The sequence below is a fragment of the Urocitellus parryii genome, chromosome 7 (genome assembly GCF_045843805.1).
Source record: "Urocitellus parryii isolate mUroPar1 chromosome 7, mUroPar1.hap1, whole genome shotgun sequence".
NCBI classification, from domain to species: domain Eukaryota; kingdom Metazoa; phylum Chordata; class Mammalia; order Rodentia; family Sciuridae; genus Urocitellus; species Urocitellus parryii.
Genome location: NC_135537.1, coordinates 160,011,730 through 160,035,443, shown reverse-complemented (window position 1 = coordinate 160,035,443; position 23,714 = coordinate 160,011,730). Strand labels below are relative to the sequence as shown.

The window sequence follows — 23,714 nt, the reverse complement described above, 5'->3', positions numbered from 1 at the left end:
CTAAGCCTCTGGGATTACAGGTGTGTGCCATTGCACCTGGATATAATATATTTTCACTCAATAAGAATATCTTTACATATCACTAAATAAATTTTATTCTATAAATTCCACTTTTAGTGGTTGCATATATAGGAGTAGCTTAGGTATTTGTTTCTAAATTTTGTAAACAAGTCTGCAATGATCATCCTTAAACATCATATGTATAGTTTTTTTTTCCTTAGAGTACAGTCCTAAAAGTTGACTTGCTAAGTCTAAAGAGCATTAACATTGAAGGTTTTTATGATAATTCCAGTCTTGCTCTAGAAAGACTTCCAAGCTATACACCCACATGAGCTGTGTGGCCTTTCTATGCTTTTGCCCAACACTGAGCATTTTCACTTATTGCCACTCAACCCTCATCAGCCTGATATATTCCTATTGCTCTTTTAAGACATAGTTCAAATATCACTTCCTGAGAGTATCCTTCCCCGATCTCCCATATCCTTCCAGGTATAGCTATTGCTCCTGCACTGTGCTCTCATAGCACCATTTATGTTCCTGATTTTTTAGTGCTTACAACTCAGAGGTCAAGTGCCTCATTCACATATTGTCTTTCCAACTACACAGTGTGCTTTATGGAGGTGAGGGTCCTATCTTGTTCTTTCTGAAGACCCAGTGTCTGGATGTATCTGACACACAGTAGATATCGACAAATGTTTGCTGGATGAATGTTCAGATTGTGTCAGAACTGCCCATGTTTCCCCACAGAAAATGCTTTAAGTTTGATTTTGGATTTCAATTACTGGTAAATGGGCACCTAACTCACTGGTATGAAATAGAAACAGGAAGTGTACGGGATTGTTTAAGTATATAGATGGTCCCTGACTTATGATGGTTTGTTCAACTTGTGACTTTCCCATTTTACAATGGTGTGAAAGTGCTGCACGCAGAAATCATACTTTGAATTTTTACCCTTTCCTGGGCTGGTGTTATGCACTAGGATGCTCTTTTGTGATGCTAGATACAACGTGCGCTTCAACCCCCAGTCTGCCAAGCAATCGTGAGGGTGAAAACCCATAGTCTACAACACATGGTGTTGCCATCCTGTGAAATTTGCTCTGTTGAGCATACTGATTGGAATTTTGAATTATGATATTTTTAACTGAAAAGGGGTGTATTGTGACATAAACCTGTATGAATTCAAGGAGCATCTGTCATCAAGAAGGAAATATTCATTAGTCATCTTTATGGAAGGTAAAACAAGTTATATCTTTCCAAATTTTGACCTGCTTCTATTTTATAATCCTTGAAAAAACAAACTTTTTCTTGTATTTATAAGTTAAAAAAATACTATAAGTTGCTTTTGTTTTAAAAGGGAGATTTTTCATTAATTCACAAAACTCACTTCACACTGTCAAAAATATATATCCACACATCATTTTTTTTCCTGTAAATCACATAAACCTACTAGTTACAAAAAGTAGAATGTGGGGACACTTAAAGATATTTATGTGAGGGCTGGGGTTGTGGCTCAGTAGTAGAGTGCTTGCCTAGCATGTGTGAGGCACTGGTTTGATTCTCAGCAATGCATATAAACAAATGAAATAAAAGTCTATCAACAACTAAAATTTTTTTAAAAAAGCAGTTATGTCATATTAACATTATAACACTTTGTAATCCTTCCGAGGGTACAAAACATCAACGAATTCGACTGCTATTATAAACAACCCAGTGATGAACATCCTTTTACATACATCTTGCTCTTTGCTAGAACTGTCCTGATAATGGAGGGAAACGCATTTGTTTGTTTTAGTATAGGCCAAACTAATTAAAATGCCTGTCAAAATCTTCCTGTCCCTTATTATTCTTGAACCTTGAAGAGTTCATTTGTTTCAAAGCTAGGGAAATAGAGATGATAAAAACAAAGGGAAATATCTAGCCTGTGGGAAACTCTATAGGTCAAATGGCTCAGGCTCTTCCATCTTCTGGAGCTTTAGAATTGATGGGAAATAGCATCTGCAAGGTTGTCTCTCATTGGAATATTTTTTCCCCTGCAAACTCAGCATAACTGTTAAGTGAAGAACTGATTTTGTTTTAAATGGTTTATCTAGAATAAATTTAAAAGCTTGGACTTTACACCTCACAGTACAAGTGCACCCCTTCCATGTTTAAATCCTAATTACTTTTTAAATGTCTGTTTTCATTCTTATGTTGATTATAGATCAGAATTTAGAGGACATTGGTAACGTTTCCAGTAATTTCCCCCTACTGCTTTTTCTTTTTTTCTCCTTCTTTTTCCTTTCCTCTCCTCTTCTTTCCTTTCCTTCCTTCTTTTGTACCAGGGATTGAACCCAGGGTCGCTAACCACTTAATATCCTCAGGCCTTTTTTATATTTTATTTAGAGACAGGGTCTTGCTGAGTTGCTTAGGGGCTTACTAAGTTGCTGAGGCTGGCTTTGAACTTGCAATCCTCCTGCTTCAGCCTCCTGAGCCACTGGGATTACTTACAGGTGTGCACCACTATACCCGGCTCCCTATTGTGTTTTCTAGGTTATTCTCTTTTGATGACAATAGAGTTTTAAACTTGAGGATTATCAAGCTTCACAAAATGTATGAACTTATTATAAATGTTTCCAAATCCAAAATGCTTTATTTTATTTTTTTTTAAGAGAGACAGAGAGAGAGAGAGAGAGAGAGAGAGAGAGAGAGAGAGAGAGAGAGAGAGAATTTTTTAAATATTTATTTATTTATTTTTTTAGTTTTCAGCGGACACAACATCTTTGTTTGTATGTGGTGTTGAGGATTGAACCCGGGCCGCACGCATGCCAGGCAAGTGCGCTACCACTTGAGCCACATCCCCAGCCCTTTATTTTCAAAGATGCATTTTAAGTGACGACTATAAGGTGTATAATAAGAAAATGGGCAAAGGGTTTATGGTCATTCAGAAGGGACCATTAGGGTCAACATATTGAAGAACAACTACTGTTTTTTTTTAATGTTTACTATATATTTTCCAAAGTGATTACTAACATTAAGCTGATGGAACACTCTTTTTTTTGTCAATTTCAGCATAGAAGGTCATAAAGTTCAAGAGTCTAAGTAAGAGAACAGAAAACAAATGACAATTTTTAAATTGGGATTCTGGTATATCTGCACCTTAATTTCTCTCTCAATATTCAGCTTGCCCATGTATGAAATTTTATTTTTTAAAGGTCTCTTTTAATCTACACGTTACCCTTTATCCCCTTTTCTTCCTTATAATTTACCTGTTGACCATCTGGGATGTCTGCTTGGTAGCATTTTCCACTGTCTGCATTTCACAACCTGAATATTCACAGAGCAGATGAGCTTGTCTTCTTTACTGTTTGTCCTACAACTTTGTAGTTGAAACCAGAAGCTCACAAGTCATGTTCAACCCTTTTTGTGCTTCAGTTTCTTAATCTGAAAATGGGTACTCTCGTATGAAAGTATTATAGCTCACTGTGATGTCTACACTTAATCACCACAGACGAAGAAGAAGGTGAAGAAACAGCTATGGTCAGAATGTGATCAAGAACCCAGACCCTGCAACTGGCTTTTGTGTGGGTTCTGGCTCTGTTGCATGTGGAGTGCATAATCCCAGATGGATCTCAAGCTTCGTGCCCCCATCTATGAAGCAAAAATGCCCCTTATCTCATGAGATTGTGGTGAGGGTTAAACGGGGTGATGCATTCCAACAAGATTTTTAAACTGTGAAGTGCTATAAAGTGTACAAATTAGTGACAGTATTACTCATTAGCAGGGGCTTAAATACTTCTATAATGAAAAAATATTTTAATGTGTTGGAGAATCTATCTCTTGAGAAAGATTAGATGTGGCACTGACTAGAAGCAAGGAGATTATCTGTATGACTTAATGAATACTTGTGAAGGAATAAATGACACCCTTGTCCCTGGAAGCTTACAGCCTCATGGCTTGAGTTTTGTGAGCTCTGTAGGTACAAGGATGAGAGAGGGCTTCTACTCTACACAAACACTGCAGTACCATTTAAACAACTTACCCCAAAGACACTCATCAAAATGTCAAGTAATGATTTACAGCAGGTGGATTTTTAAAATGCTGATTTTTATTTACCTTTCAACCTGTGCAAATCCATTAACTATGGATTCTAATGCTCTTCTTCAAAGTACTTTGCCAGGTCACTTCTCTTCTCCCACTCCACATCCTGTTTTCTCTGGGCGTCTCACATAAATTTACTTGAGGGCTCTCCTGCCTACTCACCTACCCTGCACCTCTGACCTTCTCCTCAGCCTCACCCTATGCCCGAGTCTTCCTTTCCTCTCTCCCTTGCCCACCAAACTTTCATCCTGTCTTTCAAAGAGTTTCTGAAATATTATTTCAGGTATTCTTGACTATCTAGTTAAGAAGTAGTCTCCCTTCCTTCCTCCCTCCCTCTGTCCCTCTCTCTCTTTCTTCCTTCCTTTTTTTTTTTTTGGTACTGTACTTGGCATTGAATTCGGGGCACTTGACCACTGAGCCACATCCCCAGCCCTATTTTGTATTTTATTTAGAGATAGGGTCTCGCTGAGTTGCTTAGTGTCTTGCCATTGCTGAGGCTGGCCTTGAACTCACGATCCTCCTGCCTCAGCCTCAAGAGCCGCTTGAGTTTATAGGTGTGTGCCACTGTGCCCAGCAAGAAGTAGTCATTTTTCTAGAGCTGTGTCCTCCATGTGGTAGCCACTAGATACTTGTGCATATTTCAATTAGCTAAAAAAACTAAATGTTAGAATTTTAATTTCTCAGTCTCACTGCAAAATTTCAAGTGCTTGGTACCTACAAATGGCTATTCCATTGACAGTGCAAATAGTATAAAAGATTTCCATCATCACAGCAAGTTCTCTTGGACAGTGCCATTCTAGAACCTTCTTTCCTCCCTGTCTTCTCTACAGTCTCAGATGACACTGTGCTGTAGTAGAAGAGAAAAGAGCTGTGAAATTAGGTGTCCTTCAGATTTGGAACGTTGGACTTAAATAGTGATGATAAGAAACGGTCTCTACCCAGTACAATGCCTTCCAAGGAGCAGGTGCTCAATTAATGGTAGCCCTATTAACATACTACCAATTTTTCAAGTAACTCCAGAGTCTCCACGGTTTCCTTTTAGCAGTGGGCACAAGTACCTGGAGGGAGCAAATGGAACTCCTTTTTCTATGAGGCAGTGTAGCATATTAAAAAGATTATGGGCTTTGCAGCTATGGATACACGTTCAAACCCTGCCTCTGCCAACTTATTATGTGAGGACCTTCAGCAAGTTAATCTTTCTGATGCTCAGTTTCTCCATCTGTAATATGGGAAGAAAAATACCTGCAGTGTACAGTAGTAGAGATGACTAGAAGTAATGTATTTAAAATACTATGTTTGGCACATGGTAGGCATTCCATAAATCTATGATACAAAGCAAGTACTATAAATTCAACTTATAGAATGCCATGAATTCAGCAGTTATATGCTAAGAAAGTGATTGCTGTTGTTTGTAATGAAGGTCAGGCTAATAAATCTTTAGTAGAATGGTGTTTATGCATTTGTTTAAATGCTTCTTTCTAAATAGGGCTTTCCCTGGCATTCCTAGGATGCAGCTAAACTAAAGTTTTTCTGTGTGGTATTATCAATTCCACTTATAATAGTTCTCTTAAATTTATATAATATGGAGGAGAAAAAAATTGAGTGTTCACAATTCATCAGACAGGCTTTAATTTACCATTACTCAGTAGTTTTTACTACTATGGAGGCATTTATAGAGTAGTATGTTGGATTGGAACTGCAACGATTCGTATAAAGAACTGTCACCATCACTGTCACCCACAAAGGCTGCAGTTTAAAATTTTGCCTGGACAGCAAGTCTGAAATTTCTACCATCAGAACATAATTCAAAAATCACAACTCAGAGGGGAAAAAAAAAAAGCCCAAACCTACCAGAGAATGAAAGTATGCATGAGACACTGAAGGGCTGGGGGACGAGAGGGGACACATTTTGCAAACTCAGACCCTTTAACATTTATGCTACCAGGGAAAAGGCAAAGAAGAGAACTGAGTCCCCTTTGCTTTTAGTGCTTGGCGCATGCCAAGTGATAACACATTCCAAGGGGTTGTACTATTTGCTTGAATTATCTTATTCCTTCAATTGCTAGAACACTGTGGGTGTTTCTAAACTATCTCTGGGGGAAAGGGTGGATAGTGGTGAATCACTGACTTAGTAGACTGTCATTCCTCAGGAAACAACAACTACAACAATACAATCAACAATAAGCAAAAGAAAAAACAGAGAACGACCAAATAAAGAGAGCTTTGAGTTCAATAACCAGGATGATCCCATGGCAAGGATTCTGTTATCATTGAACACAATTCCTTTATCTCTCAGAGACAATCAACCTTCAGCCAGAGGAGTGTAACCTTAAAACCTCATAACTCAACTTAACATAGTGTTAAAGTTTGGGGGGATATTTGTCAGTGCTGAGGCTGATATAATCAGTCTGAGGGACCCTAGAACAAAGAGCAGTGGGTGAAGAACATGTCACCTCTGTGAACATTCGTTTCCTTGATGAACAAGGGGCTATTAGCTGCAGAGAAGGCATTATCTAGGTGAAGAATGATGCCGATTTTTTTAGCTGCTTCTTCTGAAATTGTGGAGAACACAGGAGTCCCAGTGAGTTAAGAAGCAGTTTTTGTTACTGTCGTATTGAGGTTTCTTAAAAATTAAGTTTAATTTGGTAGAATGTATAGACACATAGCACATAGCTATTCTTCAACAGCAACCAGAAATCAATTTGAGACATAGACTTAACCTCTGCTCTTACCTCATTCAATAAAAAAGTTGAAAATACTCGTATAGGACTTGAGAAAATCTAGTTGGAGTAAGCTCTAGATTTTATATAAAATTCAAGAAGGATAGACAGATATGGCCTTTTCCTAATAAACTTCTTGAATCATTTGTGGAACAGATAATAGATTCACTGAGTATGTGGCTGTTTGAAGGAACCCGTGCCATCTTTAAAATTTCTCAATAAATTATAAACCTTTTTTGGCAATGTGGTGCTGGGATTGAACTCAGGGACTTGCACGTGGTAGGCATGTGCTCTGCCACTGAGTTGAATTATAAACTTTAATTGTAAACCTTTATGTAAAATGATATTTCTAAACTCATCTTCCAAATAAAATTTTGTTTACTATTTAACCTTGTCTTGTCACATTTATGTTCAAAATTAATCACGGTTGTTACTGACTCTTAGTAGAAACGTAACGAATAATGCATTTTTAAAACCTACCTCATTATTTTACTTTGTTTCTTTAAAGGTCTATTTTTTAAAAAAATATCTTATTTAAAAACATTCTTTTTTTATTTTACCATTAATTACAGTTTATTAAATTAGTACAGCTTTAAAACATTTACAAAAGTGTTACAACATTAACTCTTCTCTGAATACACGCTTTCTGGTTTCAGATGTAAGATTTTATTTTTATTTTTGCTGAACAGGCTTACTTTAATCATTTCTTTTATGCTCTCTAGACATGCTCCATTATGAACAGGTAATTTAAGTGAGCATCTTAGAAATCCAGAAACTTTCATATAATAAACTTATTAAAATATATTTCAGAACCTGAGATTCAGACAATAACATAAAATACCTGCTTTTATCATTTAAAAAATGACCAGCATATTTCATTTTAAAAGGATAGTAAAAGTTTCTTAATCAAAAACTTCTCAGGTATTTTTTACCACATGAATTTATTGCAAACCTGCTGCATCTGCCAGACCAGTAAACCTGCCAGCCCACCTCAGTCAATATCTCACATCAAGATGCCACGTTTTAAAAATCTTCCTGATCACATAAATATTATAGGATATATTCTTTTCTAACTCTACAGATATAGCTTTTATGGAGACATTTATGAGAGCTGAAAAGATTGAGGAAAAAATAAAAGCCATGCTGCTTTTTAGTTTTTTTTTTTTTAATTCTTTATTGGAATTTCAATAATTCATTTAGCAGAGTGTGCAAAAAATTTCATAGAAATCTTTTCTTAATTTTACACTTTTGCCATATATTGAAAATCATACTCAGCATGCTCTTATATCATTTAGACTGAAAACATAATATGTTAGAATTATTATGACTGATAACTTGGGTAAGAGTTTAAAGAGCATTATAACTAAATCATACAGAAGTCAATTTTTGCCTATCCTATGTAAGAAAAGTAAACTTGAAGTTGTGAAACTTTTTACCTAGGTTGTAACTTCTGTAGCGCTAGATCAGGATCTCTACAATATCTATACAGCGATTTATACTACCACAGTCATAATTTCAATGTACAGTATGTCACACTGTAACAATCATAAGTGAGCTACAAAATGTACTATAATTACTTACCTAACTGCCAGAAGCTACTAAGTCACCACTTGTACAACTCCTGCTATTTCTCTTAACTTCTTAAAAACATAAAAAGTAACCACAAAAAGTGAAAATTTAAGAAGAAATGTAATAAGCCACAAAAATTCTGAAGGCCAGCTTTAGATACAAAATATAAACCCATAAAAGTTTATAATTATGTGCCTTTACAAGTTAGCCCCTGCATATTTTTGCTAGACCTGTTTAGTGGAGAAACCTCACCTGCCTAACTGAACTGGAATTAATAACCACTCTTGTAGCGTTTGTTCTAAATTTCTTTGCATCTGATAGACAAAAGTCATTATTCTTGCATATATATTTCTCTCTCAATCAGACTAAATTGGAATTTCTTCTATAGCCAGAAGTGTTTTCATAAGTGACTTTCTGTATTTCCTCTTAATACCGAATAAAATATCTCTAAACAAATTAATATATTTAGAGTTAAGAAATTATGTTACTATTTGAAATGTTATCCATGGAATAAATACAAAGAAAGTTTTCCCTGTTTGGTTCCTTTTGTGTTTCATCCTAAACAAATAGGGAATTTTAATGAATCCAAATTTAAGAGAAAACACTTAAAATACAATACTATCTAATCTAAATAAATTTGTTACTTTTGAAGAAGCAAATCTGCAAGATTCTACATGAAGAACTCCTTGAACGGTCTTGGTATTCCTTAGGAAAATTCAGAAAGATGCTTGGCTTTATAAATGAAAGCATTCATACATACAAAACAAGAAAATAGAGAAGGTAGAAGTAAACTACCTTAGTTTCAGCTTCAATGATAAAATAAAGAAAATAATTATTATTTATAATAAGATACTTAACAAGTAATCAGATGTAGTTCCTAGAATAATCTCTTCAGTCCTTACACTTTGAGGACCACCGTTACATCCCAGAAGACCCTTATTCTTATAGCTACAAAAGTCAAACTTTTGCAAACAATTTCTTTATTAAACTTTTATTAGTTGTAATTATTCAAGAAACTGGTCATTATAATTTTTCCTAATTTTAATGCTAAAAGAAAGCACACAAAATCGTAAGCTGATTTGTAAATTTTATTTTTAAAATAAGTATTCTAAAATGAATCTTTTCCCAGTAGCCAAGTATAGACAGATTTGTAAGGAATAAAGCTATGGTTCTGAGAGCTTTGTGAAAATACTTATAAGTAATTTAAAATTAATAATCAAAGAATGTATTTTTTGGTGACCCAAACCAATTGAAACATACATAGTAGTAATTAGCACAGGTATAATTAAAGGCCATTTTCTGCTTCTCTACTCAGACAAGAATGTTCTGGAGTTTTATGGGAATCCACAATTTCATCTATCTCATAAATGAGTACTGCCTTTATGTGTGTGTGTGTGTGTGTGTGTGTGTGTGTGTGTGTATGTATGTATGTATATATATATATATATATATATATATATATATATATATATGAACAAACTGGCTCAGGAAGTATCTGAGAAATCTGGCATAGAAATCAGAATAAAATAGTCTAACCTAATACATTAATCTCAAAAGTGTTACATCAAATTATTGCTTTTTAAAAAAGTATAAACTAGATTATTTCTATAAAGATTATTCCTATAAAGATAAAGGAATATATATTTTGTTATTAAGAGGTTTCATTTGTAGGTTTGTTAACTTGATCATCACATGCTCCTAAGAATGTCAATACTAAAAATAATGTAGCTGAAATTGAAATTTTATTCACATATCTTCAGGAAGAAGCACATCATTCAATAAGAGTAAATTAATTTCCACATTTAAAAATTAGTTATCAAAAAGAAGAAAAGAAAAAGAAAAATTAGTCAAAATTACCAGTTTCCTACTTAATAATTATTGTACATTCTCACTCATTTCACTTCTGATTGAACTCTTTTTTATTTTGTAATGCTATAGACATCTATGTCATTATTCTCTAGCAATACTTCAATTAGCATAATAAATATTCTCTTTTAGAAAAAAAATATTTAATTTTATGGTCTCAGATTTATTCTAAAGTTTCCCAAATTGCTAAAACAGGACCCCACATTTTCTTTAGAATGTGATTTGAGCTTAAAGGCAATCTATGTTAATCATTATGCAAGTTTCAGCATCTCCTAAAAAAAAAAAATAGGGATTATTGTCTAGTGTAACCTCTTTAGTTTTTTGATTCTTGTCTAGAGATTAACTTTTAGTGGTCTTCTAAAAGCAAATATAATTGCTACCTGTAGAAATTCATTCCACAGACAATATATGTGAGCTCATTTGTACATTTGTACATCAGTTCAGGCCCCCTTTTCAGCTATTTGCCATTTTACTAGAACTTTGCAAATGTCTAAAACTTGTCTACTATAGAAGGAATACTACAATAATAAATTATAAAAGTGGTAAAATTAATATATTATAAGAGATATAGTAGATCTGATTAAATCTTAGAAATGCTATTCACATCCTTGTGTAAGGGACAAAGAAAAAAGTATCTATAAGTTTGGTTTAGAATTATACCTGGGCCCCTTTATTTATCTATTTGGGAAAAAAGAATCCTCAAGATTATGGTTCTGTTTTATTTTTCCTCACTAATTTGTGTAGTAAGAACATACTAAAATGATGGTTATAATAAAGTAGTATCTTCGAAGTTTTTAAGGCATTACTAAAAGAACAAGAATTTCTTAAATCTGAGAATATATGTACATATGAACATGTACATGTAAATATATATGTACAAGTTTTAATCACTGAATCAATTCTCTATGCACATGTTGAGAATTTATACATATAAATATATATGTGTGTATATTACAGTCTCTTCACTAAAATAAGAAAACAAATTCAGAAGAGCCCAAAAGTAGTATTGCATTTTACCACAAGAGGGGGCTAGAGAATTCTGATCTCTTCCAAGGTCTATAAAACCCTTTTAACTGCTACTTTATAGACATTCAATTACAACAGGCCATAATACATTAAGGCATTAAAATACACATATATCCCAACATATGCCAAAGCAAGTGCTGCACTAGCGTGTTTGCCAGATGATCACCAGCGCCAACGTCAAGTAAACGGCATCTTCTGATGAAATGTATAAGATCTTACACTTCAGCACTCCTGTCCCCAAAAGACAGCTCACTTGGTTAGGTGATCCCCTTGGAATGGAAAATATCAAGGAATGTGATAAAATACCCAAGAACTGGAGAGTATGACAGGGGCAGGGTAAAGCAAGGATTAAGAGAACTGAAATTTATGTAGTTTGGAAAAGTGAAGACTCTGGGGATAAATGCTCACAGTCTTTAATACCTTCTAAAGGTAACAATATAAATGAATTAGGGGAATTATTCAGTCTCAGAAGATGGTATAGAAAAGAGCAATGGCCTGAAACTAAGGAAGGAAAAGTTTAGGTTGGACATGAAGAATAAATTAGCAATAATAGTTGGGCGGGAAAGATGTCCTGCAAAGGAAGAATCCAAAGTATAATCACTATACTCGATAATTAATTAAATGAGATATTAGTAAGAATGATGTGAATTCATTAGAAGAGCTAGATTAGATAACTCAAGTAATTTTTTTCCTAAGCTCTGACAATCTCTAGGTCTATGTTCTTGGGCATTCACAAATGTCTTTTGATGATGATAATGATCATTTATAGAGAGGAGAGTTCATGATCCCAGTTAACCCTATGTTTTATTAATAAAATGAAATCTCAGGTATTATTATGAAGTAACATAATTATAAAATTATGCCTACTTTTCACAGCATTCCATGAGAATATATACTATACCATATAAGCTATATTTTAACAGTTTATAAAAATGTATCTGCAAATTGAATAAAATGCTTCTATAAGTGAAAACTTTCCATGAAGGAACAATTTCTCTATAAATCCCAATCTTTACAAGTCAGAGAACCCGTTCTGCATAATATTTCTTTCCTGATAGACTAGTGTGTCTGAGTTTAAGCTACTTAGTGTCCAACATAAAAAGGCTGTTCTCAAAGTCAGAAAGGCAGTCTAGAGCAGAGTGTAATACAATCCGTGAATTCAACCATCTTTCCCCAGTAGACAATAATATTCTAGTTTACTAGACACTTCAGCTTTATTTTAAATAGCATTTTTACTTGAAAAATCAGAATTCTGTGTTAGGTCAAAAAAAATTTATGGCTAGTAGAAAAACAAAGTCTACCAAAGCATGAAGAATTGAATATGTGCATTAAGCATATATATGTATATAATTGGCCCAAAAGAGTTATTTTATGCTTAAACAAAATCTTTCAAATTTAAGTGAATATTAGACTTTGAGGTAAAAATGGTCAATGACTTTGGAATTTCTGGAAGGGCAGTCTAGTAGTTAAAAATCACACAGAGAATACAGAACACTAGAACTTTAGACACAACTGCCCTAGGTAAAATACCCAGCCTTAGGGAGATTGAATATTCAAAGCAAATGCCATATTTATTATAATGAATTTATAGAATCTAAGAACAGGTTAATTAAGCATGCTGTATAAGACTTTCCCACCAACAGCATGCAAAGACATATTATTCCTCCCCCTTCTGACTGACATATATCAATCGGTATATATATTACATTAATAACTGAAACACTGCATATCATTTTGCCACCAATGAAATGATCACACTGACATTTTCAGTAATCATATACTAGAACACATTACCATTAAACTGTTGACTAGTTTAGAATTTGGAGAGAAACGAAGAATAAGAATACCTAGGCCATTATGTAAAAGCTTAATCTCATCTGCCAAGTCACTCGTTTAAAATCAACTATTTGTACTTAAAAGCTGCCACTGTTATTCACCACTAATTATAGTGGAAGCTCAATAAATGTTTGACCTTTTAAAAAATGGACCTTTACTCATACTCCCAGTCTGGAAAAAACTTCCAAAAACACTTTGGCCAGGAGCCAGGTCAAATATGACTTTAACTTTCTTCAAAAACTACTGCAAGTCCAACCAATTGGTCTTTTCTGCAAACTATCCCCAAACATCAGCTTTTGATTATGCACCATATACTTTTTATGGGAGTGTCTAAATCTTCTCTCTTCGACTAAATTATTTGCTAAGGAAAGGAGTCACATCTTCCCTTTTGTAGCCTCCACACAGCAGCTAAACTTGTGATTGAATAAGGTCATTCATTATAGATAGTCAATAACTAACTCTTCATCAGCAGTGTATTAAAATCTATAACATGGACAAAAAGTCCAAAAAAGATAATTAATTTGTTCTATGTTAAATCAATTCATGGACTTATTGTATATTATTCATAATTATAATTGTTAGGCTTTTTATATTCTTTTTAAATATGCTGTTCCCCAGTCATCCTGGGAAAAGGATGAGAACATAGATCGGCAAGACAGACACGTGTCTGAAGAACTTGGCCGAAACTTGCAAGAAATAGCATAAGAGTCAGAATCAGGTCTCTTGCAAAGCCATTTGGGTGTCATGCTGGAAAGCATGCTGAGATGATGCAGGTGAGGAAACAGATGTGGCATGAGATGGGAGAGGCCATTCCCACAGAGGTGGTATTGGGTGCAGTACTGGATCTGTCATTCGCTAGCTATAGAACTAAAACACTTCCCATATTTAAAATTAGGTTTCCTTTTGGTAAAACAAGAGACAAGATTAAATGATTGAAAAGTCTCTTCCAGCTCTAAAATTTATGATTCTTGTGCAGAAATTTGGGTTAAACACACAATAAGTTCATTTTAGTGAAAGAGACATTGTGGAAGATGGCCAGCAATCAACACATGTGAGAGCACTTTACTGGGCACTGGACAGAAGGTTAGAATTTAAACATGTACCCACAGCTGAAAATGCTGGGCTAAAGAATGAAAAATGGATCATTCATAGACAGATAATTGTTATTGTTTTTTAATTCTTCACAAAACATGTATAATCCTTGGCAATCATTTGTTTAAGTTATATAAATTACTGTCAACTTTGAAACCCAGTTTGTCATCTTCATCTGTGATTTATACCAGACTATATAAACGACATGATGTCTTAGATCTAATAAGACATTTATCTTCATGAAGGAGGCCACTGCAAGCCTGAGTGACAGTTTACTTACCCTTATCACAGTTAACTCAACACTGAGTCCTTAATTTCTCCCAGTGATCTGAAATCTGATGGACTCACCTGAGAAGCCAACAAAACTTGTTCAGAAATCCACTGTGCTCATTCAAAGGGGTCTTTTATTGTAGAATTTGCTCTTGGGCCCCCAAAACACAGACATGGAAATAAGTTTTATGCTCCTCCACAATGTAAGCCTCTAAACACACATATATAACTTCCATTAGTGTTGACAGGAGTCATGTGCCTTATTAAAGAGAATATATATCTTTTGGCTAACAACAAAGATGAAAGCAATTGTCTGAAGAATAAAAGTAAAATGAGATAAATGCTTGTTTGAATGTATAAATGTGTACATGTATATTTACAGAGTTATATACAGAGAAAGACTATCTTAAGTCATTTTCATTTTCTTCATATTATAGAAAAAAGGAGCTTAAAAACTCTGAATATGTTCATATACTTTATATAAATTTTTAAATCCACATAAAGAAAGTATTATTGATCCTATCCATGAGAAAGAAGAAAATGGCTTGTTGTTTTTAGGACATTCATTCTATTTATCTACTAAAGTTCTATTGGTACTTGGGTACTAGGTATTATTGGTACTAAGTACTAGTGACAGAACCTGCAATATCTTTCTAACATGCCAAGTAAAATAGCTCTAAAACATACACTTTTTCTTCCAAAGTTGTCAGCAGGATTTTTCCTAAGATTTATCCTGATCAATGAGGTCATTTACCTCTAATCCCTGCATCATTAATTCACATACCTCAGTAAACATTGTAAAGTGCAGTTTATTAACTCCTTGAAACAATGTACACTAAAATTTATACACTAAAATCAGGCCTTATTTGCTGACAATTTGGGGATTTCAAACTGCCTTATAAATAAACATTTTTTTATATTCACTGAGTATAAATTCTATCAGGGGTGCTATCACAGATTTAGATCACAAAATCAGCTTATTAAAATGAAGTTCTAAGGACAGAATTTCAATTCATTAAAAGGAAACCTTTTTGAATAATAGAGGTTTTTTTGTAAATACCTAATAATATGACCTTGAAAAAGCACAGAAATGAATAAATCTATAACTGTAATTGTAGATTTTAGCATAATCTTCTTAGCAAATAAAAGAAAATCTGAAAGAGCCAAAGAATACTATTTATAAATGTAAAAATATTAAAGAATCTGTTGGGTAACTACTTCAGGAGAACACATAGCACTTGAAAATAAAATGATCACTAGGCCACAAAGAAAATCTGAACAAAGTCCAGAGAATCAAAACAACATAGGCTGCAATCTTAGATTATAATGTAGTAAAATTAGAAGCCAGTAATAAAAAAGCAGGTCTAAGAATTCCTAGAAACTACAACAAAACAAATCAAAATAAAAACCAGAACAAAAACACCCAAAATACTTCTAAATAACACATAGTTTAAAAAGGATTTCACAAAGGAAATTACAAAACACTTAGAATAAAATTGTGAATTATAATAACAGCAGGACATATAAAATTTCATGGGATGCTGGTAAAGTGGTAATTAGAGGATAATTTTTAGCTCTGGATACATGTATTTTAAAAATCAACCATATATTCAGAGGAGAAAAGCAATGAGAGTTGGAGAGCTCAGAAGAGTGGGAGCTGCAGAACACAAACATCAGCTAAGTAGTCTTCCAAGGGCAGCGCTTTGGAATCTGTTGGGACCCCAGTCCCTCATGTGGATTAGATGTGTTGTTTGTGGCCAAGTCACTTAATTTCTCTAAGTCTTATTTATTTAACTGTAAAATGGGGGTAACAATTATCTTCCTCTCTGAGTAGGTTTGAGAATTAGTTGAGATAGTGCACGAAAAGCACCTTTATCATCCCTTCCAACTCCCAGATTCCATGATTCTGACTTTGGGGGCACAATGAAATACACACTTGATTTCCTGGCACAAAAATCTAACCAATAAATTAAACCTTCATTTTCATTTCACCATACTAAGAAAGCTTTGTTTAAAATGCATTTGGAGCTAATGTTTTCTTCCCATTATTAAAAAATAAAAACTTACAAAGATCAACAAAAGCAGACATATTGTTATTCATAATCTTTTCATTTTTCTTTTTTGCAGTGCTAGGGATCAAACCCAGAGAACCAGGCATGTTAGGCAAATGATCTACCATGGAGGTACATCCCCAGCCCTGAATTCATAATTTGACTTGTATTTTAAAACTAAGATGAAAGAAGAAAAAGACTGACAAGAGTAACACTCTAAAAAAACCCAATTATTTCCAGAATATTCTATATACTATATTCTATACACTATATATATTATATATTCTATATACTGTACCTTTCTATATTATCTATAATATTATATATATTATACGTTTATACAGTGCACCTTTCAGATAAGACAGGAAGTTGATAATGACCACTATTGGTACTTTAACAAATTTGCAATTTCTGACAGATTTATCAACAAGTTCTCTTATCCAAACATAGTTATAGATAGATCTTTACTTTTCTAATTTTTTTCATTTTTCTAGAGAATAAGAATCTTTTTTCATATTACACAAATATAGCACAATTTTTCATGTCTCTGGTTGAACAAAAAGTAGAGTCACACCATTTGTGTTTTCATACATGTACTTAGGGTAATGATGTCTGTCTTATTTCACCATCTTTCCTACCCCCATGCTCCCTCCCTTCCCCTCCTTCCCTTTGCCCTATCTGAAGTTCATCTATTCCTCCCATGCTCCCCCCATCCCCATGATGAATCAGCATCCTTATATCAGAGAAGACAATAAAAATCTTTTAACCTTCAACATCCTAATGCAAAAATAAGCTCTAAATACATTTTTATTTCCTTCTAGATAGATCTGTTATTCAATATACCTTCACTCCCCTCTCTTTAAGTAGAATGCAATATACATAATAAATAATACATGATTACAGATGAGAGGTTTCTTCTAATATAAATTTTAGAAGAATTTTTCTTCTAAAAATTTTTATTTTTTCTCTTTCTTCCAGAAGGAGTCACTATACTCTGTTTATAGAACAATCACTTTCCCCAACCCATCTTTATTAAAGAAGAATTTATACATAGGGATTCTTCATTATGCTAATAAAATAACTCTATTGACACATTAAAATCCATTGTAAATTTTGGACACCGAAAGCAATCAGATCTGATCTTCTGCGTCCTCTGGCTTTTGTACAGTTATTGTATTCAGTACTGCCTACTAAAAGTTTTTCCTTCAATATGGCAGAAACTTTGCTTTTAATCTGAGGATCCAAATCTTGCTATTTGTTAGCAAGTTTCCACTCCTGACCATGGTGCTATGCCCTCTTGTGTGTCTCTTGGACTGTGGGCATTTGCAAAGGAAAAGGAGATGGAATTGAGATTAGGTAGCAACATGCCCTCATTTTTATGCATGGCTTAGCCTGTAACTTTGATTTTCATTTTTTGCTGTGCACCTGGCCAGGATTCTGTATTCTTCTAGATCTCTTTGTAGTTTTCACAAAGGCGTGACTCAAAACACGACATGCTCTGTGGTTATTGCTTCTCATTATTTAAGTTATGGGCAGATGGGTCAGACTGTGTGTCCTTCTATAATTGTGATTTTAGGAAACTATTCTGACTGGAGGTGGAAGACAAAAAAACTGAAAACATTTTAACATTTTCTAATAAAGGTAAAATTCCAGAAACCTGAAATAACTGTCACTACAGAGCAAATTAAGGGAAAATATATTTTCTTCTTGAAGAACTGCCTTAGCTATCTTCCCAGCAAATGGAGAGAATGACTTTATATTTGTTCAATTGCCTACTCTCTACAATGAGACTGTGAGGTCCATAAGGACAGGAACCATGCCCACTTTCTTCAGTGCATAATTCACTTATAACTTATACAGTTCCTTGGCATTACCTTGAATCTCTAAAAAAAAAAGTATTGCTAAAATAATGAGTACATAGCATATCAAGTGCTACAATTTTCTGTAATGATAAATCCAAATAAATAGGGTATAAAGTTTACTCAAAGTTTTAACATCTTTATAGCCCTCTCTTTAATTTCACAGGAAATGTACATATCTTCAATTTTCAGGGAGAGAAAAACAAACATTTCTCATGCCTGTTATACATCAAGCACCCAGGCACCATATTAGATTCAAGGCTGTGAAGAAACTCAAACATCATCCCACAATCAAATTTTTAACATGTAAATAGATTTATTCCTGTCTCTACTGATTTCTCTATAACTTTGGGAATTTTTTTTTAACTTTCATGCACAGAACTAAAGATCAAAATTGATTCAGTAAGAATTTAATTTTACTTACACAATTAGCCCTCTCTTATGAGAAACCTTTATGGAACAAAGTTTTCTACTTTGGAATTTTCCAGATACTAGGTTTACCTCTTTCAATACCATTTTGTTTTGTAGTTTTTTTTTTTCCTTTCCCTGGCAATGGAACCCAGGGCCTCACGCATGCTAGGCAAGTGCTCTACCATCAACACAAACTTTTTAAAAAATTTCAATCCTTTTTAATAAAAATATTTTAAACATAGTATCTGTATCTTAGCCCAAATATCTAGAACATAAATCTATCTTTTTGGATAATATTGATAAGGACATCAGAGTTGTTAAGAATGGAGCTTCCAGAACTAAACCACCTAAGTATAAATCCTGGCACTACTACTTACCAGTTGTGTGATCTTAGTTAACTTTCCTAAGTCTCAGTTTCCTTATCTGGAAAATGAGGATAATCCTAATATCTAGCTCTTGGGGCTGTTCTAAGAATGAACATTTGTATGAAATGAACAGGTGCAAGACACATAGTCAGTACTCAGTAAATGCTAGCTTTAAAAGTTTTAATTTAATTAGCAGGGAGTTCTGGCCACCGCTTTCTATAATATAAAGTAGCCCCAGACTGTTATATTTTTTAAAATGCCTGTATAAGTTTTACTTAAAGATTTTTTCTATGTAACTTTTAAATTATTTTCCTGATTTTTACCTTATGTCCTTTGTTAATTGGTGCCTTTACATTACTCCCTCTTCTAATTTGAAGCTTTATTCTATTGTGTGCTGAGAAACCAAACCACAGTGGTGGTTAGAAATTTGTAAGAGGATTCCCCCAGTGAAGGCCTCAGGGACTCTCCCATGAATAAAATGCATAAATGTTAAATGAAACTCAGTGGCATTTATTTCCACTTAGAGGTCTTTCTGGCTTACTTATTGTGTTCTCACCTGTTGTTTGGGAAAGTTAGAAATACCAAATAAGTGACCTATGGATTAATGAAGCACTATTGTTCTAATTCTGCCAAGCATTAGATTAATCAAAACCAAAGAAGGGTTGGTTTCTTCATGTTTTGCACTGTTAATTTTCTACAATTATTAATCAGCTACCTAGATAATTATTAAGCTTTCAATTCAAACAATGTTTTTTAGTGTAATTCCTGGACCAATATCGATCTACTATTAAGAAAGTATGGCTCTTCAAAAGGGCTAAATGCAATAGCAATTAATGGATAAAGTAAAAAGAGAGAGGAAATGGGAATTATAAACTCATGAAATTTAAAAGAAAAAGAAATGGATAGATCACAGATTAATAAAGAGAATAATAATAAGGAATAGTTTGCCAACTTTATTTCTCATCTCTAAAAGAATCAGTTTCTAATTTAATATTCAGTTTAGTAGCAACTTTACCTTTTCCCCCACTGGAAAAGTACAAGTAGAATTCAAATAAGAAAACCACGCACAGCCATGATGATCAAACCTTCTGCTCAAGTGGCCAGATGCCAGAAGAGGCACAGCAATCTCCCACCCTTGGGAAATCTGAGCCTGAGCCAGAAACTGGCAACCACCAGGCCAAAATCTGTATATTTGTATATCTTTTTAAAAATGCATGTCTATTTTGCATTTCACCTTTATATACTGTTGTATTTTTAAATTTTAAAAAATGTTTATAACAGTTGAATACCTCCCATTCCCAAAAATTCAAGTAAAATTGATGCTTCAGGAAGATTTGCATTATAGCTCTTGTGGCTTTCCCTTCCCCTTGATACTACGATGGTCAGGGGCATGGGAACACCAGTGAGATGATACCTTATACTATAATGGACTCAAGATTCTCAAATTATACACAATAAATTAATAATCAAATTATCATTAAATGAAAGCTCCATTCTCATGCACCTCAATGAAGCTAAGAAATCCAAAAGAATAGTAAGCTGGGCCCTGCAATCTTAAAATGCCCTCGTAGCTTTTGAGCTACCATTATTATAAAAAGATCAATAATGATGTCTTCCTGCTCCAATATGGAATTAGTGTTTCCCTAAATACATTAACTTCAGGAGTATTGAATTACCCAGGAGGATCAGCACCACAATGAAACAAATAGTTGTTCTTTGCAAATCGGTGATTACCAATACAGAGAGCCCACTGAAGGATGCTGGATAGAAAATGACATAAAGCAAAGACCGCAGGACAAAAGGTAACCAAGTCTGGTCACCCCAAATTCAGAAAGATGAAACTCACCCTCATCTTGATAATCTGAAGAAAAGGGTGCATCTGATGTGAGAGACGGGCCATGAGTCCCACTGTGATTATCATCAGAGCTGTCCTGTCCAAGGTCTCCTGAGGGACAAAAAAGAAAACAAGGTCATCCTTTGGACATATTTATAAAGGTGTCTGTAGATCTCTCTTCTGGTACTTATAAAAATGATGCATCTTTTACTTGATGAACATGGCCACTCTCCCCTAACATATGAGAAATAGATAAATAATTTCAAGAACCAACTTACCTGGATGGGAAATTTTCCATTCAAGTAATTCCCTCAATAGAACTAAGGAACTATTAGCTTAGAGTGGGAAGACTTCTTGCCACCAGAGAGAATTTCTCCATCACACTTAAAATGAAAACAGAGCTGTATAAATTAGTATATTTATATACTCTGCCTCTGTTAATCAGAACCTTTATCTGATGGCCTTTTTCTCTATTTCCAAATGAAATAGAAGTAATGACACAAGGGGTTAACCTCCTATATAATGTCAATATTCTTTTCTTCTCTGAAAAATAAGAGACCTAAGTAAGCTCAGAGAGAGCCTAGACTTTGCTGGATTCTATTCCTATTTAAATCACTACTTGTTTTGCAACCTTAATAAAGTTCTCTCTATGTAATTCTAGTTTACAGCCTATGCAACCAACCTCTTAGGAATTCTAAAAGCCCTAAGAAGGTAATATTTGTTCTGCAAAATGACTTTGATAAAAGGTAATGTATATACAATACTGAATTATGCAATTAAAACAATGCTAATCCCTTTTGGGTGTTTTCAACCTACATTGAATTGTATTTTGTAGAAGTGGCCAATGCCATTATGATACTTTAAAAGGTTCAGACGGAAGATGTTAGCTCATTCAGAAACCGGAAGAAAAGGAAAGCGTTGCAAATGGCTTTCCTTAAAATCCCCCAAACAGAGGTACAGTCTGCTGATAAAAGGACACCGACAGCTGCTTAGTTCATTTCACAAGCATGAAAAAAGGATTTTAAACCGAATTTAATATTATCTCAAATACTAATTTCCAAAGGAAATCACCAATGCTAATCTCAGTAAACACTGTAGAGTTCTGGCCCTGGATTTCAACTAGGGAGCAGTGAAACCAAACAACCTACATAGAATCTGTATTGCCTCGCTTTAAAGGTTTATTTCCTACAATTAAACTAGAAGGATAGGGAGGACATAAAATGATAAAAAAAAAGAAAAAAAAGAAAGCTGAAGCTTCCTCCTTCCTTAAATTAGATGATTATACCTACACTTTTCCTCGAACGCTCAGTGGTAGGTAGATGTCCATAACTGAGTTGAACACCTGCAGATAGAGGACTTTAAAAATAAACTGTAGAGTCTATTGTAAAAAAAAAATTAATCCCACACTACAGTCATTAGCTGAAGTAAGAAGAGATGCTCACTTTTATTTGTTCACTGACCAGAACATAAAACATACAGTTAGGCTTAAAGCATCACTGTAAGCTTGCTATAATAACTGAGAAAAATCCCAAATGCCAGACAGAGGGTAAAATGCTCAAATTTTATATCACTGCAAATCCACTGAAATCTAATTATCAGTATGACTCTCTGACTGGAAACCTGAAGGTGAGATGCAAAGCTAGAAAGAATTTTTGTTTTGAACCTAATCAAAATCCTTAAAAAAAAAAAGTACTTTAAATTGCCAAGAAAAATTTGACATTTGTAATATATATGAAACCTGACAAATCTACCAACAAAGAAAAAGAACCTATGCTTACACATTCTGGCATTTATTCTAAGTTTTTTTTTTTAAATGAAGACCAGGAAGGGCTTTTGTTGTTCCATTGTGTTATGTTTTCTAATGAAGTTTTTATTTTTGAATAAATTTTGATTTATGTAAGTGTTGCAAAGATAGTACAAAGAGTTCCCATATACTCTTCAACTTGTTCCCCATAAACTCATCTCCTTCCACAACTAAAGTATATCTATCAAAACCAAGAAGTTAACGTTGCTACATTGCTGTTAACTAAATTACAGGCTTTGTTTTCATTTTGTAAGTTCTTCCATTCATGTCCTTTTTCTATATCAGATCAAATTCAGGATATCACACTGCATTTATAGCTCACTTTAAAAAAAAAAAGAAAAAAGAAAGAAAAGTCTCACCCAAAACCTGCCTGGATTTGGCACTTGATTTATTAACCTCAGATGGAAAAGTCACTACCACGTGATTCCTATGGTTTTTGAGTACAGTTATCCAAGACGGACCTGTGTGCCAAATGCCAGATTGTGCCCCTATAAAGTATGCGACGAGGAAGGAATACAACTCCAGGTAGGGAAACAGAGCCTAGGTCAGTACTACAGATGGTTGTGGTGGGAGAAACATTTTAGAATATGCCTTACACCCAAGCACAATTAGTTCCTGATGATGAAGATGTTGTAATAAGTGCTTTTAGTGTCATATCAAGTGGCCCAACTCCCTTGGGCTCACACAGCAACTAGTCTATAACACAGTATAAATAGACACTCCCATGTAATTAAAATGATTACAACTACTCAAGATGCATGGGTGAAAAGTTTTATAGAAGAACTGGCAATTACTGTGGTCATTTTGGATTTGCTTAAGTTTAGAGCATCATTTTTCCTTAAAATATAACCGTGCATGTTCTCTGAATTCATCTGTACCTCTGACAATCACAGTTCCAAGTGGCCACGACTGTAGTCCAGTGGGATCAGACATA

The 23,714-nt window shown here is 34.1% G+C and overlaps 1 protein-coding gene across 1 annotated transcript in view; it reads right to left on the bottom strand.

Annotated features, from left to right (window-relative positions):
- Skap1 (src kinase associated phosphoprotein 1) overlaps positions 1-23,714 on the bottom strand; it is a 281,957-nt gene that overhangs the window by 178,130 nt on the left and 80,113 nt on the right. Inside the window, exon 4 of the mRNA XM_077801083.1 lies at positions 20,989-21,087. Within this exon, the coding sequence (XP_077657209.1) occupies positions 20,989-21,087 (99 nt within the window). The remainder of the gene's footprint in view (positions 1-20,988; positions 21,088-23,714) is intronic.